This window comes from Chelonus insularis, unplaced genomic scaffold (genome assembly GCF_013357705.1).
Source record: "Chelonus insularis isolate UGA/USDA-ARS -01 unplaced genomic scaffold, ASM1335770v1 contig_406_pilon, whole genome shotgun sequence".
Taxonomy (NCBI): domain Eukaryota; kingdom Metazoa; phylum Arthropoda; class Insecta; order Hymenoptera; family Braconidae; genus Chelonus; species Chelonus insularis.
In genome coordinates this window covers 1,638,829-1,661,357 of record NW_023276563.1, presented here as the reverse complement: position 1 = coordinate 1,661,357, position 22,529 = coordinate 1,638,829, and the positions used below count along the sequence as shown (strand labels likewise).

General features: G+C 29.7%; 2 protein-coding genes across 2 annotated transcripts in view; both read left to right on the top strand.

Annotated features, from left to right (window-relative positions):
• Positions 1-242: 242 nt before the first annotated feature.
• The window catches only part of LOC118069252 (limbic system-associated membrane protein-like), a 133,348-nt gene continuing 111,061 nt past the window's right edge, over positions 243-22,529 (top strand). Inside the window, exon 1 of the mRNA XM_035087224.1 lies at positions 243-520. The gene's annotated coding sequence lies outside the window, so the exon portion shown is untranslated. The remainder of the gene's footprint in view (positions 521-22,529) is intronic.
• LOC118069251 (facilitated trehalose transporter Tret1-like) lies at positions 5,183-7,185 on the top strand. The gene is made up of 3 exons (XM_035087223.1): positions 5,183-5,252; positions 5,763-6,025; positions 6,099-7,185. The coding sequence occupies exons 1-3, from the start codon at positions 5,183-5,185 to the stop codon at positions 7,164-7,166; spliced, it is 1,401 nt and encodes a 466-aa protein (XP_034943114.1). The 3' UTR covers positions 7,167-7,185.

Genomic DNA, 22,529 nt, shown 5'->3' with positions numbered 1-22,529 from the left:
ATGGCGCTTGAGCCCAGAGACGTTCCCGCGCAAAGCGTTGGCGTCTGACAAAAAAAAATCTTTTCGTCAGTAAAGTTCATGTCCAATAACTAATGTTCAATAAAATTGTCTCTAAATAAATTTTCATGAATTTTGTCAGGTATTGCAAATGAATAAAATGAGAAAAAGCATATAAAGAAGAATAAATAAGTATGACGCATAAGTTTAAGAGTCGAGATCGTTCAGTTTCGTTTGGCGTCACGGCGTGTGTAGACGTTTTCGCGAAGTATCTGTGCCGGTGCAGATAAATTTTTGAAAATAACAGTTAATTAAACGATAAATAATCGCGTTTATAATTAAAATATGTTGTGAATATTATTGCTAATATAGATATTATCGTATCAATGTAAAACAACATGAAATAGATGGTAGTTTTGTTTAGAGATGATTGATGTGTTTTAATGGATTAGATTATCGTTCGTTGTAATTATGGTGACGCAAAAATAGGATCAAAATCTCATCGTCGGTTCTACAGTTAGTGGTAAGTAAATGACACAAACTTTTATTTTATTTAGATGAATTACTCCATTTCCGTCATGCAGTATTTTTATGGAGTGGTTTTTTTGCTTTCGGAGCATTGTGATTCCTGGTATTGCTCTATCGAAACAATTTCAAATCAACGTTTCGTACAGCGCGAATAGCATTACAAGTTTCATTAGTAATTGAAATTCCAAACTAAAAAGTCGTTTTATTTCTCTGATCTTTTTTTTTCAAAGAATTTTTTTTCTATTTTCATGACAAATACTTTGTCTTATGATGAGCTAACTAAGAATCATTCGTGTGTACATATTCATGTATTCCGAAGCGCGCAGATATATTCGTAATTTGTAAGCATAGTCGTTTTGTTACAATACCAATAAACGTTTGATTTTAATAGAGGTATTTGTTTTGGCTTCGAGTGGGGAATTGTTTGTGAGAAAAACGAGCTAAAGAATAATAGAGAGTTTTTTGCGTGTAGCGTCAACATAAAACGGGAGGGTTTGTATACTTAATTTTTACGAAACAATGATAATAAGTATTTTTTCCTAGATATTTTTCATTTCAAATTACGTAGGTATTTAGTTCTTTCTGTTTACAATGTCTATTGATATATATTTATTCAGTCACGATTTTTCGCTAATATTCCAATCAACATTATTTAGAAAATTTTTTTTTTTTAAAGATTTCAAAGAAATATCTTTGAATTTTTTTGTTTATTTTTAATTTATAAAATAGACTCATTTCGTTTTTTTTCATTATCTATTGAATTTTTTCTTTTTATGAATGAGTTACCATTTAAGCTTATTTTTCTCGGTAATAATTTACATGGTAACATGTGATTTTCGGTATATATTAGGCTTTTATTTGTTACCGTTTATTGTATATTATATCATATTTATAGTTATAGAGTTATAAACTTTTTTTATTACACTGAATTTTATTATCCATAATTTAAAAATTCTATATCATATTGATTTTTTCGGCAGTTATTTAGTTCGGGTTCGCTATAATTTATTTTCTTTTATTACTGGTCTTACTTTGCAATATAAAACAAAAAGAGAACAATTGCGATTATTCAAAATTTCTTTATTGAATAGAATAGTACTTTTAAAATAAGCTATTTTATTTGAATGAATTATTCATGCGCTATTGGCAACAGGCTTGTTATTTTCATTGGTAAATATCTGCATATAAATGTGAAGTACAACGACTCTACTTCCTATATTGAATAAAATTTTCATCATAAAATAACATTATCCAGTGTAAGTGCGTGTGTAGGTCTATGCTGTAAAGTGATAATCATTCAACTAAAATATCCTAATAGAATTAAAATATTCAAATCTACCGTCAAGATTTGATGAATATGAATCGTAAAAAAGCTTAATTAATGAAATAACGTAAGTAACCAAATTGATAGTAAATTACTAACTATTCAATATTTGTTCTTCAAATAGATGCAAGGTAATTTTTTGTTTAGTTGTGACCTCAATAAATAAAAATAACTCAATTTAATAGTAAGCAGATGAGGTAGCATTCGCAATAATACGAGCCAATGGAGAGAAAGCAATAGGAAGGTGTTTGAGTCTATGCCATGGAACTTCTATTTGGTATATAATAGTATATATAAGTCCGGGTAGTATGCTTTGTGCTCACGCTATGCCAAACATAAATTTCCCTGCTGGTGCATACATCCTGAGCGTCTAAGTTGTGATATGAAAGCATCTATGTATACGTATTCATATGACCACACACGTACACTCGAAACGTGCAAGGGAGGTATTATCATTTCTTACGGTTTCTAGACACGCCAGCGTGTGTGATTTTCGTCTGCATTGCTCCCTGACCCCGTATAGTAGTACATCGTTGAATCTCATATAGAAATCGACACTAGATTACATTTTACTCCTTGTTTTATGTTTTTTCTTTAGAAAAAAAAATATGTTTGCATAATCAACTTATCTTCCTGACTGATTCTTAATCATCGTTTGAAACTTGGGAGTTATTAAAATTTTTAACTAATCGTATCCAGTGGGTTTATGTTGGAAAAAACATTGATGAATAAATTTAATTTAAGTGTGCTGTTTTATTTTGTATAACGAATTTTTGACAGGACTCTTTTAGAATTTTCTCTCATATTTTTGTGATTATTTGAATGTTCTACCTTTACTGAAAGAATTGAGAATGTAAAAAGTCGAATAAAACAAGTGAACATGCTGGAAATGAAATTTTCATCAGAGCTTTCATAGTTTTTTTTTTTATAAATATAATTAATTATATGGGAATGTGGTTGACAAGGGGTGAAAGAATAGAGGGTCTTTCAAGTGTTTGTATGAGGAAAAACTAACTAAGCGTATACATGGTTTTATTTATAAAATTAATTGTAATGTTTAGTGAAAAATACTAAAATATAATGAATGTTTATTTAATAGAATAATCACAATGAATCTGACATTATTTTATTGAGATTATCTATATGTATTTAGTTAGATCAAATATGCGGTAAAATAATGACATAAAATTTTATTATCATTATATACATATATACATACGTATGTGCACGTACAAAATGTAAATACATTTAAACTGAGCGAATCGCCCGGTCTTTCTACTGTTTCAAATTTACTGGCATTTCTCTGAATCTGCGGGGGATATAGAGAAAACTACTCTGAAATTAACGAGCTCTTCACTACGACTAGAAGTTACGAAAATAAGTAAGCTTGCTAGTAAATTTACTAGTTCTATCTTCTCTAGTTGATAACTTTATCTTAAATTATAACTTGTAGATATTTTAGTTATAGTTATGATATTTATATAGATAAATGTGTATATAATTAATTATTTGTTGGAATATTAGATACTAAATTGAATGAAAATAGATAAAAAAAAGACATTTATATACCGCTATTAATATCTAATTGTGATCATCAATTTTTAACTTAACATCATTTTATGACGCAGATAGAGATTTAGTGAACCGCAAGATATTTTCGAGAATGTTAAGGGTTTAGATATTTCGTGAGAAATAGATTTCATTGAAAATGACATTGTAGAAGATTCGAGAGGGTAGTGTGTAGTAATGCCCGGATACATTTTTCCTTAAAGTGGCTTGTTGGATATCGTTGGTTGAAGTGAATAGAGCTATATAAGGGCTATTGGCAGAGTAAATAGAGAAGGGGAAGAATGAAATATCGTTGAAGATCTCAAGCCATAGTACGATATAGCTATAAAACTAATTCCATCAATAGGAATGCTGTTTTATGCTCCTTTTTTTATTCTTATTTTTTGTTTTACTTGATAACTTTTTTCAATAGTGCAATTTATTAACTGGTTTGACGGTAAAAGATTCTTGATAGTGTAAATATTTAGCTTGAATTTAGCCTCTAGAAATGGAGTTCCCTCCGATAAATATTATATTTCATTTATCGATGAATGAAAATACATAATGGCAAAGTAATGACAACTGTTTCTATGAAAATTTTATCCATCATTCAGTCTTCGTATAAATGTTGAAGTAGCGTAAGAAATGTCATTCTCTTGTACGTTGAGTGGAATACTATAGTGACACTTGGCTCGCGGGAGATGAAAATTCTATTGGGAGACAGTATAGAGACACATTTGAGTTTGAAAACTTTTTTCTCATATCCTAAATGTCCTGATTCTCAAAATGTCAATCTATAAGAATACACATATATTTTTTTTATATTTCTTTTTAGTATTCTTTTGTCGATCGTCTCGCACATCTTCTATAATTGACAAGCAGTGGTATACAGCTGCAAAGTAACTAGTGACGTCTTATCTTTTACCTTGTCATCCAATAAAAATGTGTAATGAAAATAAATAAAGAAAATGTTGACGTTCATTATAAAAATTTCGCAGTATAAAAATCAATATTTGTGTTTATTACTTCGATACAAAAAATTTCACTACTACTTGATAACAACAAAATATGTGGTGCAGCATTTTAGCTAGGAAAGTATGTTGAATCAATTCTTGATGAAAGAAGTAAAAAAGTATTAATTTAGAAAGAGAATCTATTTACTTATTGCATCCATATGGATATACTGTGTTTGCATGGTAAATGGGTGAATTGAATCGATATTTGTAGAATCAGTCAAGTTAGCTATACTATAGGTCTCTGTCGAATGGAAATAGGTACCTTCAGCCTCTCAGTCCCCTAACGTCCATTCTAATCGTGCTATTGACCCACTTGGCGTATCGTGTACGCACTAATTGTTAGTCACTCGAGTGATAGTTGAATTGTCACTTGCTCTTGTAATCACAAGATCCTAAACATGCAAATACTCTCTTCATTACAACAAAATGTTAACACTCATCATCAAATATGTCGCAATCATCACATGATCTTCATTTTGTTGTAATGATTATTTATGATGTTGAAATTTATTTCAAATTCAATCATTAAAATCGCCGTTGGTGTTGAGATTACTTCAATATTTTCATTCAATGTGATAAAAAAAAATGTAGTTATCATACAATTAGACAAGAAACTTTTAAATATCAAGATAACAGAATTTGTAGGTAAATAATTTTGTACATAGATAATGGGTCTTATTTCTGTCAGTCTTATCTTCAATATTGGAGGGGAAAATTATAAAAATTATCAGCATTGTATAAAGTTTCATAAAATAATCAGTCTCTCGAAATGCCTGATAAAGGAAGATACACTTCTCCGGAAGGTTCTCATATTTGGGAGTACTGGACGACATTTGTTTGTAAGACTTTTACTTTTTAATCTTTTACAGCATTAGGGTGAAAACACTAGTTGGTGTATTATAAAATCTTTTCAATTTCTTAAATTAAGTTTAATTTTCACAATAAAAAAGACTTTTTTCAATCTCTTATCCAGAAAATATTGGAAAAATATTTATTTTTTGTTGTTTGATTCAATATTTTTATTTTTTCATTCAATTGATTTCATGCTAGTCATAAAGTGAAATTGGAAAAGCTTGTATTTATAAGAAGCATTAAATCTACAATGCTTAAGTTTATACTATAAAATCAAAGAGCTTTAATAAAAATAGAATTTTGTTCGGAAATGATACGATATTAATGTATTGAAAGAAAATAATTATATTCTGTTTCTATTAACGAATCACTTTACTATGAAAATCGAAAGAAATACAGAAATTTACAAGTAGTATTAAACTAAAGTGGCCAACTATTTGTTTCTTCACTCCATCTATCCTGAAGATTTCTCTCTAAATATTGTCTTTGCTCTTAAGGTTCGATCCAAGCCTTTTGCATTGGTTGTATAATAGGATGGAACTCACCAACTTTCGCAATATTATTGAAGCCAGACTCTCCTGTTCCCATCGACCATAACGATGTTTCAACAATCGCAGCTGCAGGGCCTTTGGGTCATCTTATTGCTCCAATTATTGCTAATCTGATGATCGATACTTTGGGTCGAAAGAACTCTATGTTCTTGGGAGGATTACCACTGATAGTCTCCTGGGCAATGATGTGTGTTTCACAAAATCTCTGGGTACGTATAACACTATCTATTAATATCTTGATTATGTCTTTTTATGATTACTAATTGGAATATTATTTTTCAGGTATTAATTATCGCCAGAATTATGGCTGGTTTGTCTTTAGGAGTATCATTCTGTGTCAGTCCTCTTTATCTTGGAGAAATAGCTTCGACGAAATTACGAGGGATGATTGGTTCAACTTATGGCATCATGGCCAATGCTGGAATTCTCTTTTCCTTCATTATTATACCATACCTGAGCATGTCTGTAGCATCTGGTGTATTTTTATCAATATCTGTGGTAGTTCAAGTAGCCCTGTACTTTATTCTAGAATCTCCATATTTTTTGATGTTAGTAGGCCGAGAATCTGAGGCTGAAGCAGTATTAGAAAAGCTTCGAGGAAAATTAGATGTCAGTGAGGAATTAGAAATAATGAAAAATTCAATCAAAGAAAAAACATCTCAGAAACACAGTTTACTTGATTCTCTGAAATTATTATTCCAAGATAAAAGTAATTTACGTGCTTTCATAATTATCAATCTTTTTCTCATTCCTTTTTATTTTGGAGGCTTAGCAGCTATCATGATTTATGGACATGTAATATTTCAAGCCGCTGGGAATTCAATTAGTGAACACGTTGCCGTCATTAGTATCGCAGCTACTCAATTAATTGCTTCCCTGATTATGTCTCTTCTTGTAGATCGTGTTGGCCGAAAGCCGCTAGTATTATTTTCCGGTGTTTGTGGTGGAATTTGTAACTTTGTAATTGGTTTTTATTTTTTTACTAAAGACTATATGGACATTAATGTTGTATCATACAATACAGTACCACTTTTAGCAGCTATAGTACTTGTTTTTTCGTTTAATATTGGAATAGCTTCTATACAACCTGTTATAGTTGGTGAAATCCTTTCTACTGAAATTAAAGCCATTGGTAGTTGCCTTACAAGTCTTATAGGAGGATTTCAAGCCATTGTTAGTCTCAAAATGTACTTAATTTTGACTGATGGATTACACCTCGGGCACTCTATACCCTTCTTTGGCTTTGCTATAGCACTTTTAGTTACGACCATAGTATTGTATTGCATTACACCAGAAACTAAGGGTAAAACTTTTGCAGAAATACAAAAGATGCTTGGTAAAAAAATGTAAATAAATCAATTCATACTTTTAATATACTCTTTTTTTATAGTTAATCTTAAGTTAAAATGATATAAATAATAAAAACACGAAATTTTTAGTTATTATTCTATATTTTTCTTTGATAAATGTATGAATTAAACTTAGATGACATTAACAAATACTCTAAAAAGTTTATTCGTTAACTATAAATTGGTATATGATAGCGACTTTTCTTGCTTTATTATCATTTAACTTGCACTGGACTGCATTCTGTACAAAAATAGAAAGAAATTTAAGTACTTATGAAGTGGATCTAGCGAAAAAGTTTTTCTTTCTTTCGCGTATTACTCGTGAGAATCTGGAAATCACTATTCAATCTTATAGGAATTGCTATTGGCAGAACCATTAAAGACTAAAATTAGTTTTCTCGGTCTAAGATATCCAGCTTTTCTCTAACTACTTGCAGCGTCTGCTCTGGTCTACTTATCTTACTTTATATCTTAAATTAAGCATTTTTCTACTTTCATTATTTCGTAATATAGGCCAGAAGACTTACTTGTTCATATTAAGAATAAAAGAAAACTTTCCTTGTATTAAAAATTTTATGTAATAACACATACATTATGCATATATCATAAGTAACTTAATATCAATACATTCTTAAGTCTGAAATGATTAATATTATATATCATATATATCATTGCAATCAGTGTTCATTAGTAGTGGGGTTAGTTATGTAGTGGTAGTTGCAGTAGTACCTGATTAATTCGACTAGAGATTAATTGTAGTATAGGCATCAAAGGATATTGACAGTACAAAGTTATTAGGGCAGCTTTTGATCAACGTTGTGAGAAACCTCAACATCTTATTCAGCTGTTGATTATTGATAGGCTGTTAGACGTTTCGAGGACTATTGTCAAGTCGATATATCTCGTTAATTTTAGTACTGGCTGTTTGAGAAATCCCTTTGGATTTAGTAGGCGTCGGCGGTGCGTTCGCACTGGCGTCAGAGGCTTCAATATCCAGAGTATGAACAAGCTTGTTATGTCTCTCACTTCCTCCTGGTTTACCCCCCCAGTGACTTCTACCAACATTCATCCCGTTATGGCTCCTCGCGTACGGTCAGGAGGCACACCCCAACGTTAAGTACACAATCGTATCATCAAACCAAACACGCTAACGATCGGTGGTATTCAGGCAAACGTAGCGCTCTTCCTAGCAAACAATATCGTTGCGTTTATGAAAAGCTCTTGTGTCATACCACATTTATGCGTTATACACTACACCTGAGATGCGAAAAATAATTATCAGCATATTGCAAAAGAAAGTAACTATTTTTTTTATTTGCTTTATTTCACATTTTACATTTAATTAATTAAATTAACAAGTTTGTACATTGTTTCAAGGGTATTGTGATCTAACTCTTTTTTACTTTTGTTTTACATTTATTGCATTGTTCAATTCAGTTTTGGAAGCCAATTATTTTCAAAGAAATTTTCAATTGGTTGTTTTAGTTGTTGCTGTTAGTTGAATAGCAGACGATTCTTTCAAGTAGATTGAATGGACTCTAAAATGGATGAGAAAAGTAGGAATTGATGAGAATAGACAGGTGAAAAGAGAAAGTAATGTTATTCACATCAAGATGGTAGAACAAAATATACAAACAAAAGAAAGAGTTTAAATGGTTTTTTCTAGCCATTTTAAAGCTAACTAGATATAACAAGGATAGTTTCGTTAGAAAAAAAGAGTTAAATTTTAAATAAATTAATATTAATGTAGGTAATCTAAGCTTTTACTCTTACAGCAGATGTTACATTTGTTTGAAAAAACATAATGTTGTTTTCCTCTTACTGCTGTAGTCATAATAATAAAATTGAATTACCAAGAAACCAACCACTAGGAGTAGTGATTACGTTGAAAGCAATGACAAAAAATATTTTCGGCGTTATGACAAGTTTCAACTCATTAAATATTGTACTTCTATATTATTTTTTTAATACTTTACTGCAACTGAGGTGAACATTAAACGTGATCTGAATTGAAAGACTGTGGGGATTTTAATGTCCCCAAAGTGCATCCACGTATAGAGTAGACTGTTTCATCGAATTAGTATATGCAGTTGTGGAAATGGTCGCTTTTGCGGTTTCATCGAGTGGTTAGACTAATTGAAATTCGAATTTTGCATTGGTAGTTGGTGTGAGGATACCACATGACTTGATAAAATGCCGCCAAATCATCACCACATATTAATTAACTGGCACTAAAATTACTTGATGTTTTATTTTATTTCATTATTTTAATCAACAGTTTACCATTATTGTTTGATATTTTTCATTTGTGCTTTTTTTTTTTTTTGTTATTGACTTCACGTATCATCGACGTTAATCGTGTGAAAAGATACTTGGCCAAGATCGATGGAAAATAATCGTGCATTGGACGTGTGTGTTCGTGGTTTACGAGTAATTAGAGTGACTTGCAGAACATTAATCACACATGCAAACATCATACGTGATTGATGGATATTCGACCACGTTGCGTATACGTTTCAGGGTAGAAACTTAAATAGATATATGCATGTGAGGATTTACATATTTACAATCACTATATCTTTGTATATATTTTCTTACTTCTACATAAATTGTCAGTGTATAATAAATTACATGTTTGCTGTACAACCATGAGACGCCAGTCTCTCATGTCAAACTGAGTAACTGCAGATGTACGTCTATTGTGTTGATGCTTATTTTGATGGGAGAAAGACAATGAATGACAGCGAATGACAACTTCACTAAAATTTAACTCAATTAATTTGAAATATTTTGCAATAATTACGTTTAGATGTGTAACAAGACTGCATTTGGATTTATAGTGTACTTGCCGTTTTGGAATCATTCTTATCCTTTTATTTCAATAATTGGATGTTTATTTGAAATTCTTTGCATATTAAATTTTAGATAGCTTTATATTGTCATCTTTTTTACGTGCTGTTGACAAATAATAATGCGAGAATGGTAAATTAAGGTAGTTTTATCACGTATCATCGTATTCTTTAGGTTTTATTCTGCATCCTGACGTTTTCTCTTTTATCTACTTTTTCATAGTTTGACTATTTTTACATGAACAAATTTTTATATGAAAAACTTCATTTATGTCTGTAGTAATTTTAATTGATTTGATAATGTAAAGTTTATATAACACTAGTCTCATTTATAAATGGTAAATGTACCATTGTAAAAATCGGTTTCAGCTGTTTTCTCTCAGCTAATTAAAGTTTTCTGCGACAATGATAGAATTATATCTGTTGTTAACTTTACGAGGGTTCCATTGCACCATTGTACATAAGTCTTGTACTGCTATTTCAAGAACTATAAAATGAGAAAAAAAAGTAATCTGAATTGTTATTTAACGAGTTTGTTCTACACCGGATTAATTTTGAGTTTTATTGATTCAATTTATAGAACTTTTGATTTTATTTATTTTTTTTAAGATACTACTTTTTCAATTTTACAACTCTTAAGTGAAAAAGATTTACTAGTTTTATATGACATTAGTATTTCTTTTTTTTCTACTCAGATTAAATTCCAGTTGCATTATTGTGAGATAATTAAATAATGTAGTTCTGTTCATACCAATATTCTTCCTTATTCGTTGAAAAATTTTTTTCTGCATTTTTATTAAAAAAAAAAATTAATTTCAGTAGCAGCCTTAAAATTTAATCATCAAGCATATTAAACTTTTATCTTTAATTTAGGTATTTATGTTTAATAGTGAGAATAAAAAGACAATAATTCTAAAATTAGATCTACAACGGTGTAATAAAATAAGTACTCTTGATCCTTATATAACAAACGTCGAGCACAGTTTTAGCTAGGATGAATGTTGAGCTTATTTTTTCTAGAAATAAAAAAAAACTTTTAATTCAATTATCCTAAACATATACCTACTGAATTCAACTATAAAAATTATAGAAGAGTTTCATAATGCTTTCATTTTTAATTACCGTCATTACTTATTCATGGGGGTATTTTTTCTTGTATATGGAGTGTAAATTTTTTTCTCCAACATTAAATACAGAAGTCTTTTTTCTATATGTTGCTATCTCTTTTCTAAAATCTTTTGAAAAAGTTTGTGCAATATGAAACAAAGGAGTTGCCTTTCTTTCTAGCTAGCTTTAACGATGACAATAACGAACGGAGAGGAAAAAAAAGTATGAGAAAGAGAGAGAGAGAGAGAGAAAGAAAGAAAAGAAGCCTGAGGTGCTTCTAACTCTAACTCAACAATTTTTTCTTATTTTTTTATTTTTTTTATAGAGAGAGGGAGAGAGAGAGTAGTTTCTCGGTATTTTTCAACCTCAATGTAAGTGGAGTTTGCTTGATGGCTCCTAAAAAATCTTCAAAGCGTTCAAATGAAGTAGATAAACTGTATAGTGTACAGTATACTTCATTTTTGTCGGTGGGTCACTGGAATTTCTCAAGTGGATTTAGTTTCATTGTGTGTAGACAAAGCCTTTGGTGAACGAATTATTTCTTCTTTTTCTTAGATAATTATTGCATTTGAAAATTATTGATCTCGTACTAGGTGAAATCACTAAATATCTTTCTCACTATTTCTCTTAATTAAAAAAAACTTCTTTTGAATTAGAAAAAAAAAAATAGAGCGTAAAATTTTGTGACATTACTTTACTTTATCTGCAGTTACAAAGCTTAAAGAACGTTTAAAAAATGAATAGTTACAAAAATCAACGCCTCAATTCTCGAGGTTTTCTTCAAAAGTATACTCTTACGTACTAAATTCTCTTGAGATTCTTCTTTCTGTGATTTCCAACTTTTCCGATTGGAAGAGTGCACATTCCGTGTACTAGGGCAAGTTATTTGACGAGTTGGACTCTAAAAAGTTACTGGCCACAAACTTTTACTTTAGATGCAATTTAAATTTTTCATGCAATGTTTATAAGAGAAAATATTTTCGTTTAAAAATATTCCGTTTATATTTATAGGTTCAATGAAATGATTTTAGACATGAAGAATATTTCATATTTTAGTCTCTAGGCTTTTATATTTGCAACTAGGTTAGAGAAATATTTCGGGCGAAAAATACATATTTATTGCATAGGTGTATTTTATCAAATGTTAGTTCAGTGCTTAGATTTTCTCGTGGTAAACACACATCAGACACAACGAGGTTTGAATGTACGACGCGATAAAACAAACGCCAAATGGGATAAACGCAAATTGAATCGATTGACGGGACGTTGTTGATAGTATGTTGGTCACGTATTGGCGAAATATTTGAATACGTTCGATTACCGACGTGTCATTTGGGGTTCAGCCAACTGAGACACTTGCTAGATATTCTCTTCCAAAAGTATGCCGTTGTGTTCCGCTCCAGGACTATTTTTCCTTCTTCTCTTCTTCTGTACTCCTTTGTAAATTTTTGTCTTGATATTTCAGACGTTCCGGAAGATTGTGTATCAGTACTCAGTCAGCAGAATTTCAACTCTTGCCAACAAACGGACTTGAGTGCACTCTTTTTACCAATGTATATATTCCTCGCTTTCGAGACTACTTTTCTCACTTTTATTTGTCTTTGAATTTACATTCAAATATAAACAATAATAATATTCAAAGCACTTGGCTTACTTGTAATTGTCCTTCGGCTTATGTATATTGTCTTATTTTGCAACTGTTTTAAAATAGTTCTATTGTCTCCAGCATCTAGAATAATTTTTCAAACTAACAGTTATTATTTATAATTTTTTTTTTTATTACATCATTTATTAGAAACAGTGTTGACTTTATTTGTTTTCTTCACTATATATTTCTTTTATTCACTTCTATATTTGGTGTCTTTTTTTAAATTGAATCAATAAATATTCACTTACTCTCCGTGCCAATTTTACCATTTGGGAAAAATTCATTGAAATTTACGTGGATTCAATTTAAGAGAATAAGAATATCTCTGTAAAATATATTTTGATTGTTGAATATATAATTATCTTGCGTTCGTATTCATTTAATTCTACTTTAAATTTCATCTTTCTGAGTTCGATATCATTTTTGTCACATAAAAATCTAGTTATAATCTAATTTGAAATTCGCTATTGTGGAGAAAGTATACTCAATGTACTTAAATAAAAATTGTCTTCGGTTATGAGATTATTCCTGGCGCAGTAGATAATTCACGTATTGTATTATCTGGTAAGACAATTGGGAATTCGAGTATTAAACTAGGATTTCGTATTTCCTATAATCCCAGGCGTGTTCAATGGAGCAAACAAAATGCTGAGGAAATGAAATGAAATATATATATATATATATGTAGCTAATGCATCAATATCGGTGTATGCATTTTAAATGAATATACATAATTGACAATATATTTCATGAATTGTTGATAGGTATTGGAAAATTCTACAGTTTTATGAGTTTAATATTTGTCGATATATAAAGGTAATTTTTTCACATTGGCCTCATGAATACTGAAATATCAAGAATATTGATCAATAAAATTCAATTGTTTTTCAATGCTATATGTTACTTTACGAATATTTTAGTGGCATTGAAATGAAACTGGGGAAACTTATATATTCTCGTTATTATTGAAGAAAAAATAAAATAAGCAGATTCTTGAAAGGTTTATCTGTTTTCAAATATTACATATGTTTGAATTTTCAGAATTGTTTGCAAATATTAATATATATGTATATACCTTGGTCGACTGTGGTGCATTTAAATATACAAAGGTATGAGTATTTTTATTGCCGCATAATTTTCTACGGCGAATAAAATTACAGTAGCCGTAAATTGTTCGTAAATAAAAAATAGATGAATATAAAACAAAGGTTTATATGATTTTTCAATAATTGATCATAGTTTTTGTTATTTCACATTTAATCACTTCATTTTTATATTTAATAATTTAAAATAAGTATTTGTCTGTATAAATTTTTTTTGTTCATTAAAAATTTTATTGATTTTTATGAAGTGTATCCATTTTTTATTTTTAAAATACTCACCAAAGGTTCATAATAACTTAACAATCATCTCCGGAGACATTGAATGAAATTTTCAATATTTTTTTCCAAAAAAAACGCTAGTTCGAAATCGTTAAAGTCTGGATGGTAGTCTATAGAGGATTCATGACATGGTGAGATAGAATAAAGAAGGAGACGGAAGATATTTGGCACCAGGAAAACGTCAATTCGATTGACGGTACGTAGGAGAGTCCAAGCTGTCACATATCCCACGAGAAATCAGAACCTGTACTTGAAATCCATTTGACTGGCGTTAGAACTATTCTTTCTTTTTTTTTTTATTTTTCATCTCTTTTACTCTTAGAAGCATTAAGGAAGGTTTAATCTCGTTTATCGATCTGCTGGAAGTGGTCTTTTACCACTCTCAACTCTCCCTTCCCCTCAGTAGCTTTTCGAGCAGTATCCTAATTCCCATTTTAGACATATCTAAATCCTATGGAGATAACTTGTTGGCTCTTTTCACGATCACTACCCTGATATCTAACGGATGAGATTAACACTCTCTGGCGTAATGTGGCGACGTTAAAGGATTGGTTTCCTCTACAAAATCAACTAGTCAATACTAAAAAAGTAAAAGAATATTATTTAACGAGTATCTGAGAAAACTCACTCGATAAAACTTAGTAAGTACTTCATAACGTTATCATTGTTTTTCATCATATTCTCTTCTTTACTGCTCTCACCTCTATATCTCAGCTAAAAGTTCTTCTAATGATTTTCAATAAGTAGAAGGATATTTTAAAATGATACTATTTTTTTTAATCAAGTTTATCTTTTGTTTAAATTTTATTTTAGCGTAAACACATCTACTTTTTACAATAAAATTCTAATTTTAAAGTTCTAGTTAATTCTTATAATGTTGAAATTTTTTTGGAATTTTTTTGTGGTTTTGTCATGATAAGAAAGAGAGAAGTGTAGATGGGAATTCAGTTTTAGTAATGCTTGTAAAGATACAAATGTGTGGAAGAGTACAGAGGGTAGGAATGAGTGGAAAAGAACTTGGTTGTACTAAGCATCATGAAAAGTAGTAGCTGGTCGAGTCTCGAGAATATAGGCAGCGAATGCTTCAAGAGTCCTAGAAAATTCTTGGTAACTCTGCGTAAATGACAGCGAGTACTTGGCATAATGAGAACGCTCTAGACTCATACTGGCATAATCAACTCTGTTTGCAGTTACTTTGCGCACAATTCGATGTTTTTTTTTATCATGAAATAAACACATTAAGCTCTACTTTAAGACAGCTTTTAAAATCTCTTTAAATAACGAAACAAAAAAAATCAAAATAAAAACTTGATAAAAATGACTACTGTATGAGCATCAAAGTCATGTGTATGCGTCTGTTGACTTGTTAATAAAATCCGTTTTTCCCGTATTCGTTGAGTAATGAGCATAATCCAACAATATTCGACTGGATTTGTTTAAAAATATTTTTTGAGAGTATTTAAATAGTTTTTATTTTATTTTTTATGCGAAAAAATTTGTCAGCTTTTTATTTTTTTGTTTCTTTACATCCCGATGAGTAATCATCAGGGAGTTAAAAATTCCAATTTACGTAAAGCTTTTAAAAATACTTCTATATGATGATTTACTGATAGAATAAAATTTAAAGTAAGGGTTAAATTACTTTGGGAAATTTAAATCATAAAAATAACGATGAGAACGCCAATAGACAGCTTTGAAATACGCTCGATCAATCAATATCAAATTCATCAGGTTTAATACAAATATTGAAGAAAAACGTGTTCCAATTTTCGTGTCATGTTTTTTCAAATCTTCTTATAGTTTGAATGGATTATAAAACAGAAATCGAATAGAGTAATAACTTTTACGTGAAACTGTTAAGTTTCACATTCTGACGCTTCTTGGTTATATTTGTGTATCAATATTTGATCAAACAGATCTTTGTGTTAAATAAATATCAAATTTAGTGCTACTCCAATGCATACAAACACTGTAAATTTTATTAAAATCTAGCACAGTAAATGATAAAGATATCTATGTTGGTGTCATTTGTATAAATAAACAATTTTGTTATCGATTACATTATATTAGTGAACATCATTCAATAACAAAAAATGAAAACATTCATTTTGTTATTGACATATGATACAATTTAACTAGTATTTAATAAAACAAAAACCATCCTCATCAGTTTATTTTTCATTTATTGATGACAATTTTCCAATAATTTTTGATGAATGTAAAACGATTAAAGAAAATTGATAATAAATCTAAAAAGTAATTAAAGAATATGTGATTATCAGAGTTTTGGATGAAATCTCATCTCCGAAGTAGACATTATTTCCGGTCTTTGATTGGAAATATCCTGTAGGAATAGGCGAAAAATTATGAAAAATAACAAATATCTGGAAATATTTGCTAGTACTGTAAAATAAAAAAAAAAGTTATTGCAAAGTTTTAAATAATAATTAAATAATAAAATGTAATAGTTTTGACAGTAATCAACAGTTTCATGAAGCTTTTTGCTTATGTGATTCATGAAATATTTATCAGACCTTCAGGTCTATCGGCTAGAATTTTTACTTTTCTAATTGAAAATAGCACTGCTTTAAATTCGTGCGCCTCTATACAATAGCAAGAATTTGAAAGTCAAAGTGTTTGGCACTAGTGTTCCGTGTAAACTTACAATACATATTGAAAATTTTGTTACTTTCTTTTCGTCATTTATACATTGCAATTCAGCGATGCAATACATTTTTATTGCCATCTCAATTGTTCTATACTGTAATTTTTCATTTTGTTGTTTTATGCCTTTGTACATTTCATCGTTTGCATATACAATTCTTATCTGCACGATTGTTTTGGTATATTCGATCGCCGATTGTTATTGTCGTAAAATTATTTATTTTCTTGAAAATAGAAATTAAGAAATACAAGAGTTTTTAATAGTTTCCGTCACTTTAGAAAAGAGTTTTTCTCTCAATTATTCTGAAGTAATTTCCAAACTTTTTACAAGTAAGTAGGTTGAGAATTATGAGTTTCATTTACTTGCTTTTTTTTTTAAAGGACAAATCAGTTTGTTTTCTTCTGATTTTTATGAGATATAAAAGACTAAAATTTGTCTATTCAATTCTTTAAAGTTTCTTTTAAAAGTTTCTAAGGATAGAAGTATAAGCTTATATCAAGAGTGAACTCTTTTCCTTTTTATATCCATTTCAAGATAATATTTGAAATTAGTAGGATGATCTCGAGATAGGTAATTTCAATTTCACAAAAATGTTGAAGTTTCACTAAAGTCGAAGAACAGTAGAATAAAGAAATAATCTGAAACGTAAATCGGAGCTTTTATATTCTCTGAGGATCTCACGTGCGATGTGAAAGCGACCACCAACTGCATGATGAATGATCTGGACCTCTCCTGGGAAACGTAATAGATTTCACATCAGCCACACATACTATCTCTAAGTAAACTGTTGTCGGAGAGAGTCATCACATTTTATGTATATCTTGGGAACTTTATGTGCATCTTTTACGTTCAACTCTTGTGTCATACAAAAGATAACATTAGAAATACAGAGATATAAAGAAGTACTTTAGGGTTGATGGAGTTTCAATCTTCGTGAGGTTTTTATTTTTAAAAAATCTTCATTGCAGAATCAATCATTTATTCATCTACAATACAATCATTCTGATGAAAAATGTCTTATCATTTTTTCATCTCATTTGTCAATGATTTTAGAACGTAGATCCACTTCTCTTGAATTTATGAAAAAATCTTCTAAACTATTTTAACTAAAAAGTATTCTATAAAATGTTAATGGAGGCATTTTATTGTACGAGATTTTTATTTAGCTGTTGAATGTTTTCCTTTTTTACTCAAGTTAGTTGAGAAATGTATCGGAATAAGAATATATAGATAATGGCTGACATTGAAGAACACTAACTACTTCAAGACAATATGGCCTAGTGTAGAATAAGTACTTTACTGAGTAGTTAGTCGAAATTCCCAACTAAATGCTTTGGTACTGCTTTTCGTGTTTACTCATTGTCTGCCATTCAGGATTCTCTCTTGACGACGGATTAGCCTAATGCATCTGCTCAGCACATGAGTGGCAGTCAGCCTGGAATATGGGTTTGGTGAGGGCGTTTAGATGTCAAACACTTTGGAATATCTTATGTTTGTATAAATATCCACTTTTCGTAAAATATATTACATTCATACACTTACATTTCATATTTTACTTCGATGCCAGTGTTAAATTTTGTATGGATTTATGCAAACGATTATTGTATAGATCGCTTCGAGCTTGTGCCTCTGAATTATACATAGAGATTTTCAATTTTTACGTGCTCTTTTTGTAGGTTATTCATCTTTTCTTTCGTGTGGAAACGAAGGCAAATCCTCTCATGTATAAGGTGGTATTTTGGTAGCTTTAATTTTATAAATTTATTTTTTTACGAGATAATAAATCTCTCATTTTTTACAATTGATAATAAAACTTAGCTGAAACAATTTTACTAATGCTAGTTTCAGTAGTGATATTTTTTTTTTCTTATTACGACTTTCGTTCGAACAAATGCATGTATATTTTTTAAATTATATAGTTTATTATTGGCTCAAATTACCAAAGAATATATGCATGTTATAAAGAACTCGGGGGAAAAAAAAATTTTTCAAGTTTGTTCATTCAATACTTTTCAAGATTTCATGCAAACTAACTTGAAAAAAGTAATTTTGAGGAAAACGAGTCTAAAGTTTCGAGTCCTATTTTTTTATAAACCTTTTTTTTAAATTATTTCAGTACTCGTCTGACTTTATACTTATACTTGGACTCCAATCGCACTGATATTCGCGTACGCCGTCGCTGCATACAGTGTCATATCTTTTAAGGCTAAATTATTTTGAATTCCAATTTGAGTTTCTCTAGATATTCGTGGAATAGTATTTCGAAGTAAAATCAATTTTGCAAAAAAAAAAATTAAAGCTTTGAAATGTGTATTTTTGAATCACAAAAATACATTATTTTATTTTAGCTCTTCAGGAAGGATAATCTTTTTGACATTAAACTTTCGAAAGTCAAATTTCTCAAGCTTGCTAGATGTTAAAAAAATGAAAAGAAACTAGAGGATAAATTTTTGCATTAAAATGGAATTTTCTTTTGATATAAATTTTTGTTTGTAGAACTTTACCTTTTTCTTTAAAACAATCTTTTATCAAAATAAAAACATAAATAAAATATTATTTTTAATTTCTCTTTGAATATTATTTCTAAATTTAACCACATAATGGAACGACATTTTGATTATTCGTATAGTTGGGTGTGATTTAGATTACCGGAATTGCACCCTCACAAGGTAAATCTTTGTGATTTTCAGTAAGTTCTCCATTTTGAAGTCTAATGTACGCTTTGATAATAAGCCACATACAAGCTTTAGTGGCAATCTTGTTTTATTTTCTTGTGTTAGAGTAGCGTGCAAACATTCATTGCCTCCCTTTTGTGACTTGGAAAACGTGCAAATAATAGCTTATTATTATCGGGTGACCTAGGGTGTAGAATGAAGTTGTTGTGGATTGATACTGCTATATAACTCAACACTCACACCATGTATAATTGTAGATATTAAGTTAATAATGAACCTACACGGAAATGAATAAACTCTTACCAAAAAAAATCATAAGTCTGTACACGTAGGAAACATTACCTTTCAGATATTTCCATTAGTTTTGAACCGATAAAATAATTTATAAAGAGTGAAAAGCAATACAGTACATACGTGATAGAGAGTACCCAAGTAGCAATGAAATACAATCCTGTATAGGTCTGATCATTTGTTGCTACCGTATGCTGTAATGTTATTGAAATATTTAATAACAGAACTGCCCCATTACCACCTCATTACCAGCTATCTGGTACCTCTAACTATCCTCGAATTATTCATTACATGAATAATTATCAAATAATCTTAATCGTATTTTACTCCTTTACAAATATCATATCAGTCTCAAAAATTAAATAAGCCACCTCTAAACTTTAAAATGGGGCCAGATTTAAACTGTCATTCGGGTATTTTATATACTGTATACTTTTATATAAGGAATGGTAATCTCTCGGATTGAAATTCACACGTGAAACACATTATGCTTAAAATATTTACATCAGTTTAGACCAATTAAATAATTCTCAGTAATTGGAAAAATTAATTGAAAGAAATATCAAATAATCATTTATTAATATGAATTTATTTGGGTTTTCAATCAATCATTAACTTTCCAATTAATCAAAGCATTTTTATTTGTTTTCACATGTCCAATTGATACAAATAAAAAAATTGTAATATTATTTAACTACACATTTTTAATCAGAAGGGAATATAAAAATATTTAACTATTTTTATTTATTTTATTTTTAATGTTACAATGTTATTAAATAAACCAGAAATTGATGTTAAATTTATATTTATTTATTTTATGAAGCTGAAAATAAACAAAAATTTCAATAAAATGAAAAACTTTTTAGATTGATAAATTAATAAAATGAATGATTTATTCATTGGTGTATATATTCAGCTAAAATGAAAGTGTATTTCTTTCAGTCGCATGAATGACGATGTAATAAATAGGCATTCCCGAAATTGTTATTACATTTTGCCTGGCAACGAGAAGGGCTTTTGACTTGATAGAGCATTCTGGGAAACCGCTAGAGGACTGGAGTGACATTTTTGGGGTTTGGAACTTAGGGATAATATTAGAACATTCGTTTGGACGAACGTATACAAAAGCTGACGGCGGCTGGTCATGGTCGATCCTCCAAGTATTCTAATATGAGCACCAGTTGGAGCACAAGCTGCTACTCGTCGTGTAATATAGATATAAAGCCTTGAAAGTCCTAGCAGTATGTAAGGAACACTAGTCGCCGAGTTTCTGCTCGCAAACTTCTAGCCAGCGATTAATATTTGTGGACAATAGACTGCGCATATTTCCGTGGCATCTAGCGAATTGGACCGTTCCTATCCATAGGTATATTCCTGTATACATAAAGGAGATATCTTGGTGGTATATTTGTTCTTATTGAAGTTGGGAAGATGAAGAGGTAAGAAGAATACATGGTAGGGTAGTTTCTGGTCGCTTGTGTCAGGCGGGTTGTCCCGTACATCTACTTCGACTTCTATCCAGCATGCATGCATAGCTAAGTCTCTGGTTTGCTCTGAAAGCGTGTGTGTCACGGCACGTCTGCTACCTAACATACGACGCAAGTTTCCTTTGTCCCGTGAACTCATAGTCACTTGTTCTTGACTCCAAGTAAAAGCCAATTCCTCAGCTTACCCTAACTCCAACTCTGCCCTCATTTCCCTCTTGCTTTGCTGTATGCGCAGAAACGTGACTTTTACTTTTGTGTGATACGCAGATATAACTGCTTTCGATATTCTTTGTGATAAAGACTTTAAGTTCGAAATTAAAATATTTGTCTTCAGTTTTATATCAAAAAGTTATTTGGCAGAAAAACCAAATGTGTTCATGTATATATAGATATGTTTTGTGGTTCGAGTCTTAAGAGTTTAACTTTTGGTATGCTACATCGAGCAAAAAGCTACTAAAATTTCACCAAGTTTGCATGAAAAGTGCAAAGGATGATTTTAACTAAAGAAAAATATTTGAATTCAACTTATTGATACTTTCTTTTTTTCGTTAATGAATTAACTTCATGGTAACAATTTGTTTCTGCTTATTGATGTAAAAAAAGGGTAATATTTATGTATTAATAAAAAATAATAGGTCAAAGGAAATGATTACATTTGATTCCTTTTTTATATGAATATTTTTATCATTGATAAAAAAAGAAGACAGTTTGATATTTAAATATTATTCGCTCTATTGATGCACATCATTTCCAACGATTGGATTTTAATCGAGTCATCGGTCAATTTTATGTTCAGTATTTAATCATGAATCTTTCAAAGTTGAAATGAATTAATGGTAAAATCATCTTTTACTATATGTAATTCTAATTGTACAAACAAACGTAAGCTCTTTATTTTTCAAGAGAAAATAAAATAGATGCATTTGAAATAATTTATAGTAAATATTATTTTATTTTAACACGCTTTTTAATTTTATAATAATATAATTGATAATAAAATAAATAAAAATATTTTTCATTGATCTTGAATTTAAATGAATTAATAATATTTTTTAAATTATTAATTGAATTTTTCAAGAATTAATAAAAATAAAAAAAGAGCCACGTATGGTTAAATTTTATTTCATATTATCAAATAGCCTATCATCTTTAATATTGAAAGAACATTTTTTCACTTTGATTTTAAATTACTGGTTCAAAGAAAAGGTGTCAATAATTTGCAAGCAAGTCAAAGAAGAATGACCTTCTTTTAAGATTCTT

What these genes read in the sequence shown, in the direction of transcription:
- LOC118069251 (XM_035087223.1), top strand. Translation starts at nt 5,183, where the DNA reads ATGCCTGATAAAGGAAGATACACTTCTCCGGAAGGTTCTCATATTTGG. An exon ending in GTACTGGACGACATTTGTTT is followed by an intron (nt 5,253 to 5,762) that starts GTAAGACTTTTA and finishes TTTGCTCTTAAG; the next exon opens with GTTCGATCCAAGCCTTTTGC. An exon ending in GTGTTTCACAAAATCTCTGG is followed by an intron (nt 6,026 to 6,098) that starts GTACGTATAACA and finishes ATTATTTTTCAG; the next exon opens with GTATTAATTATCGCCAGAAT.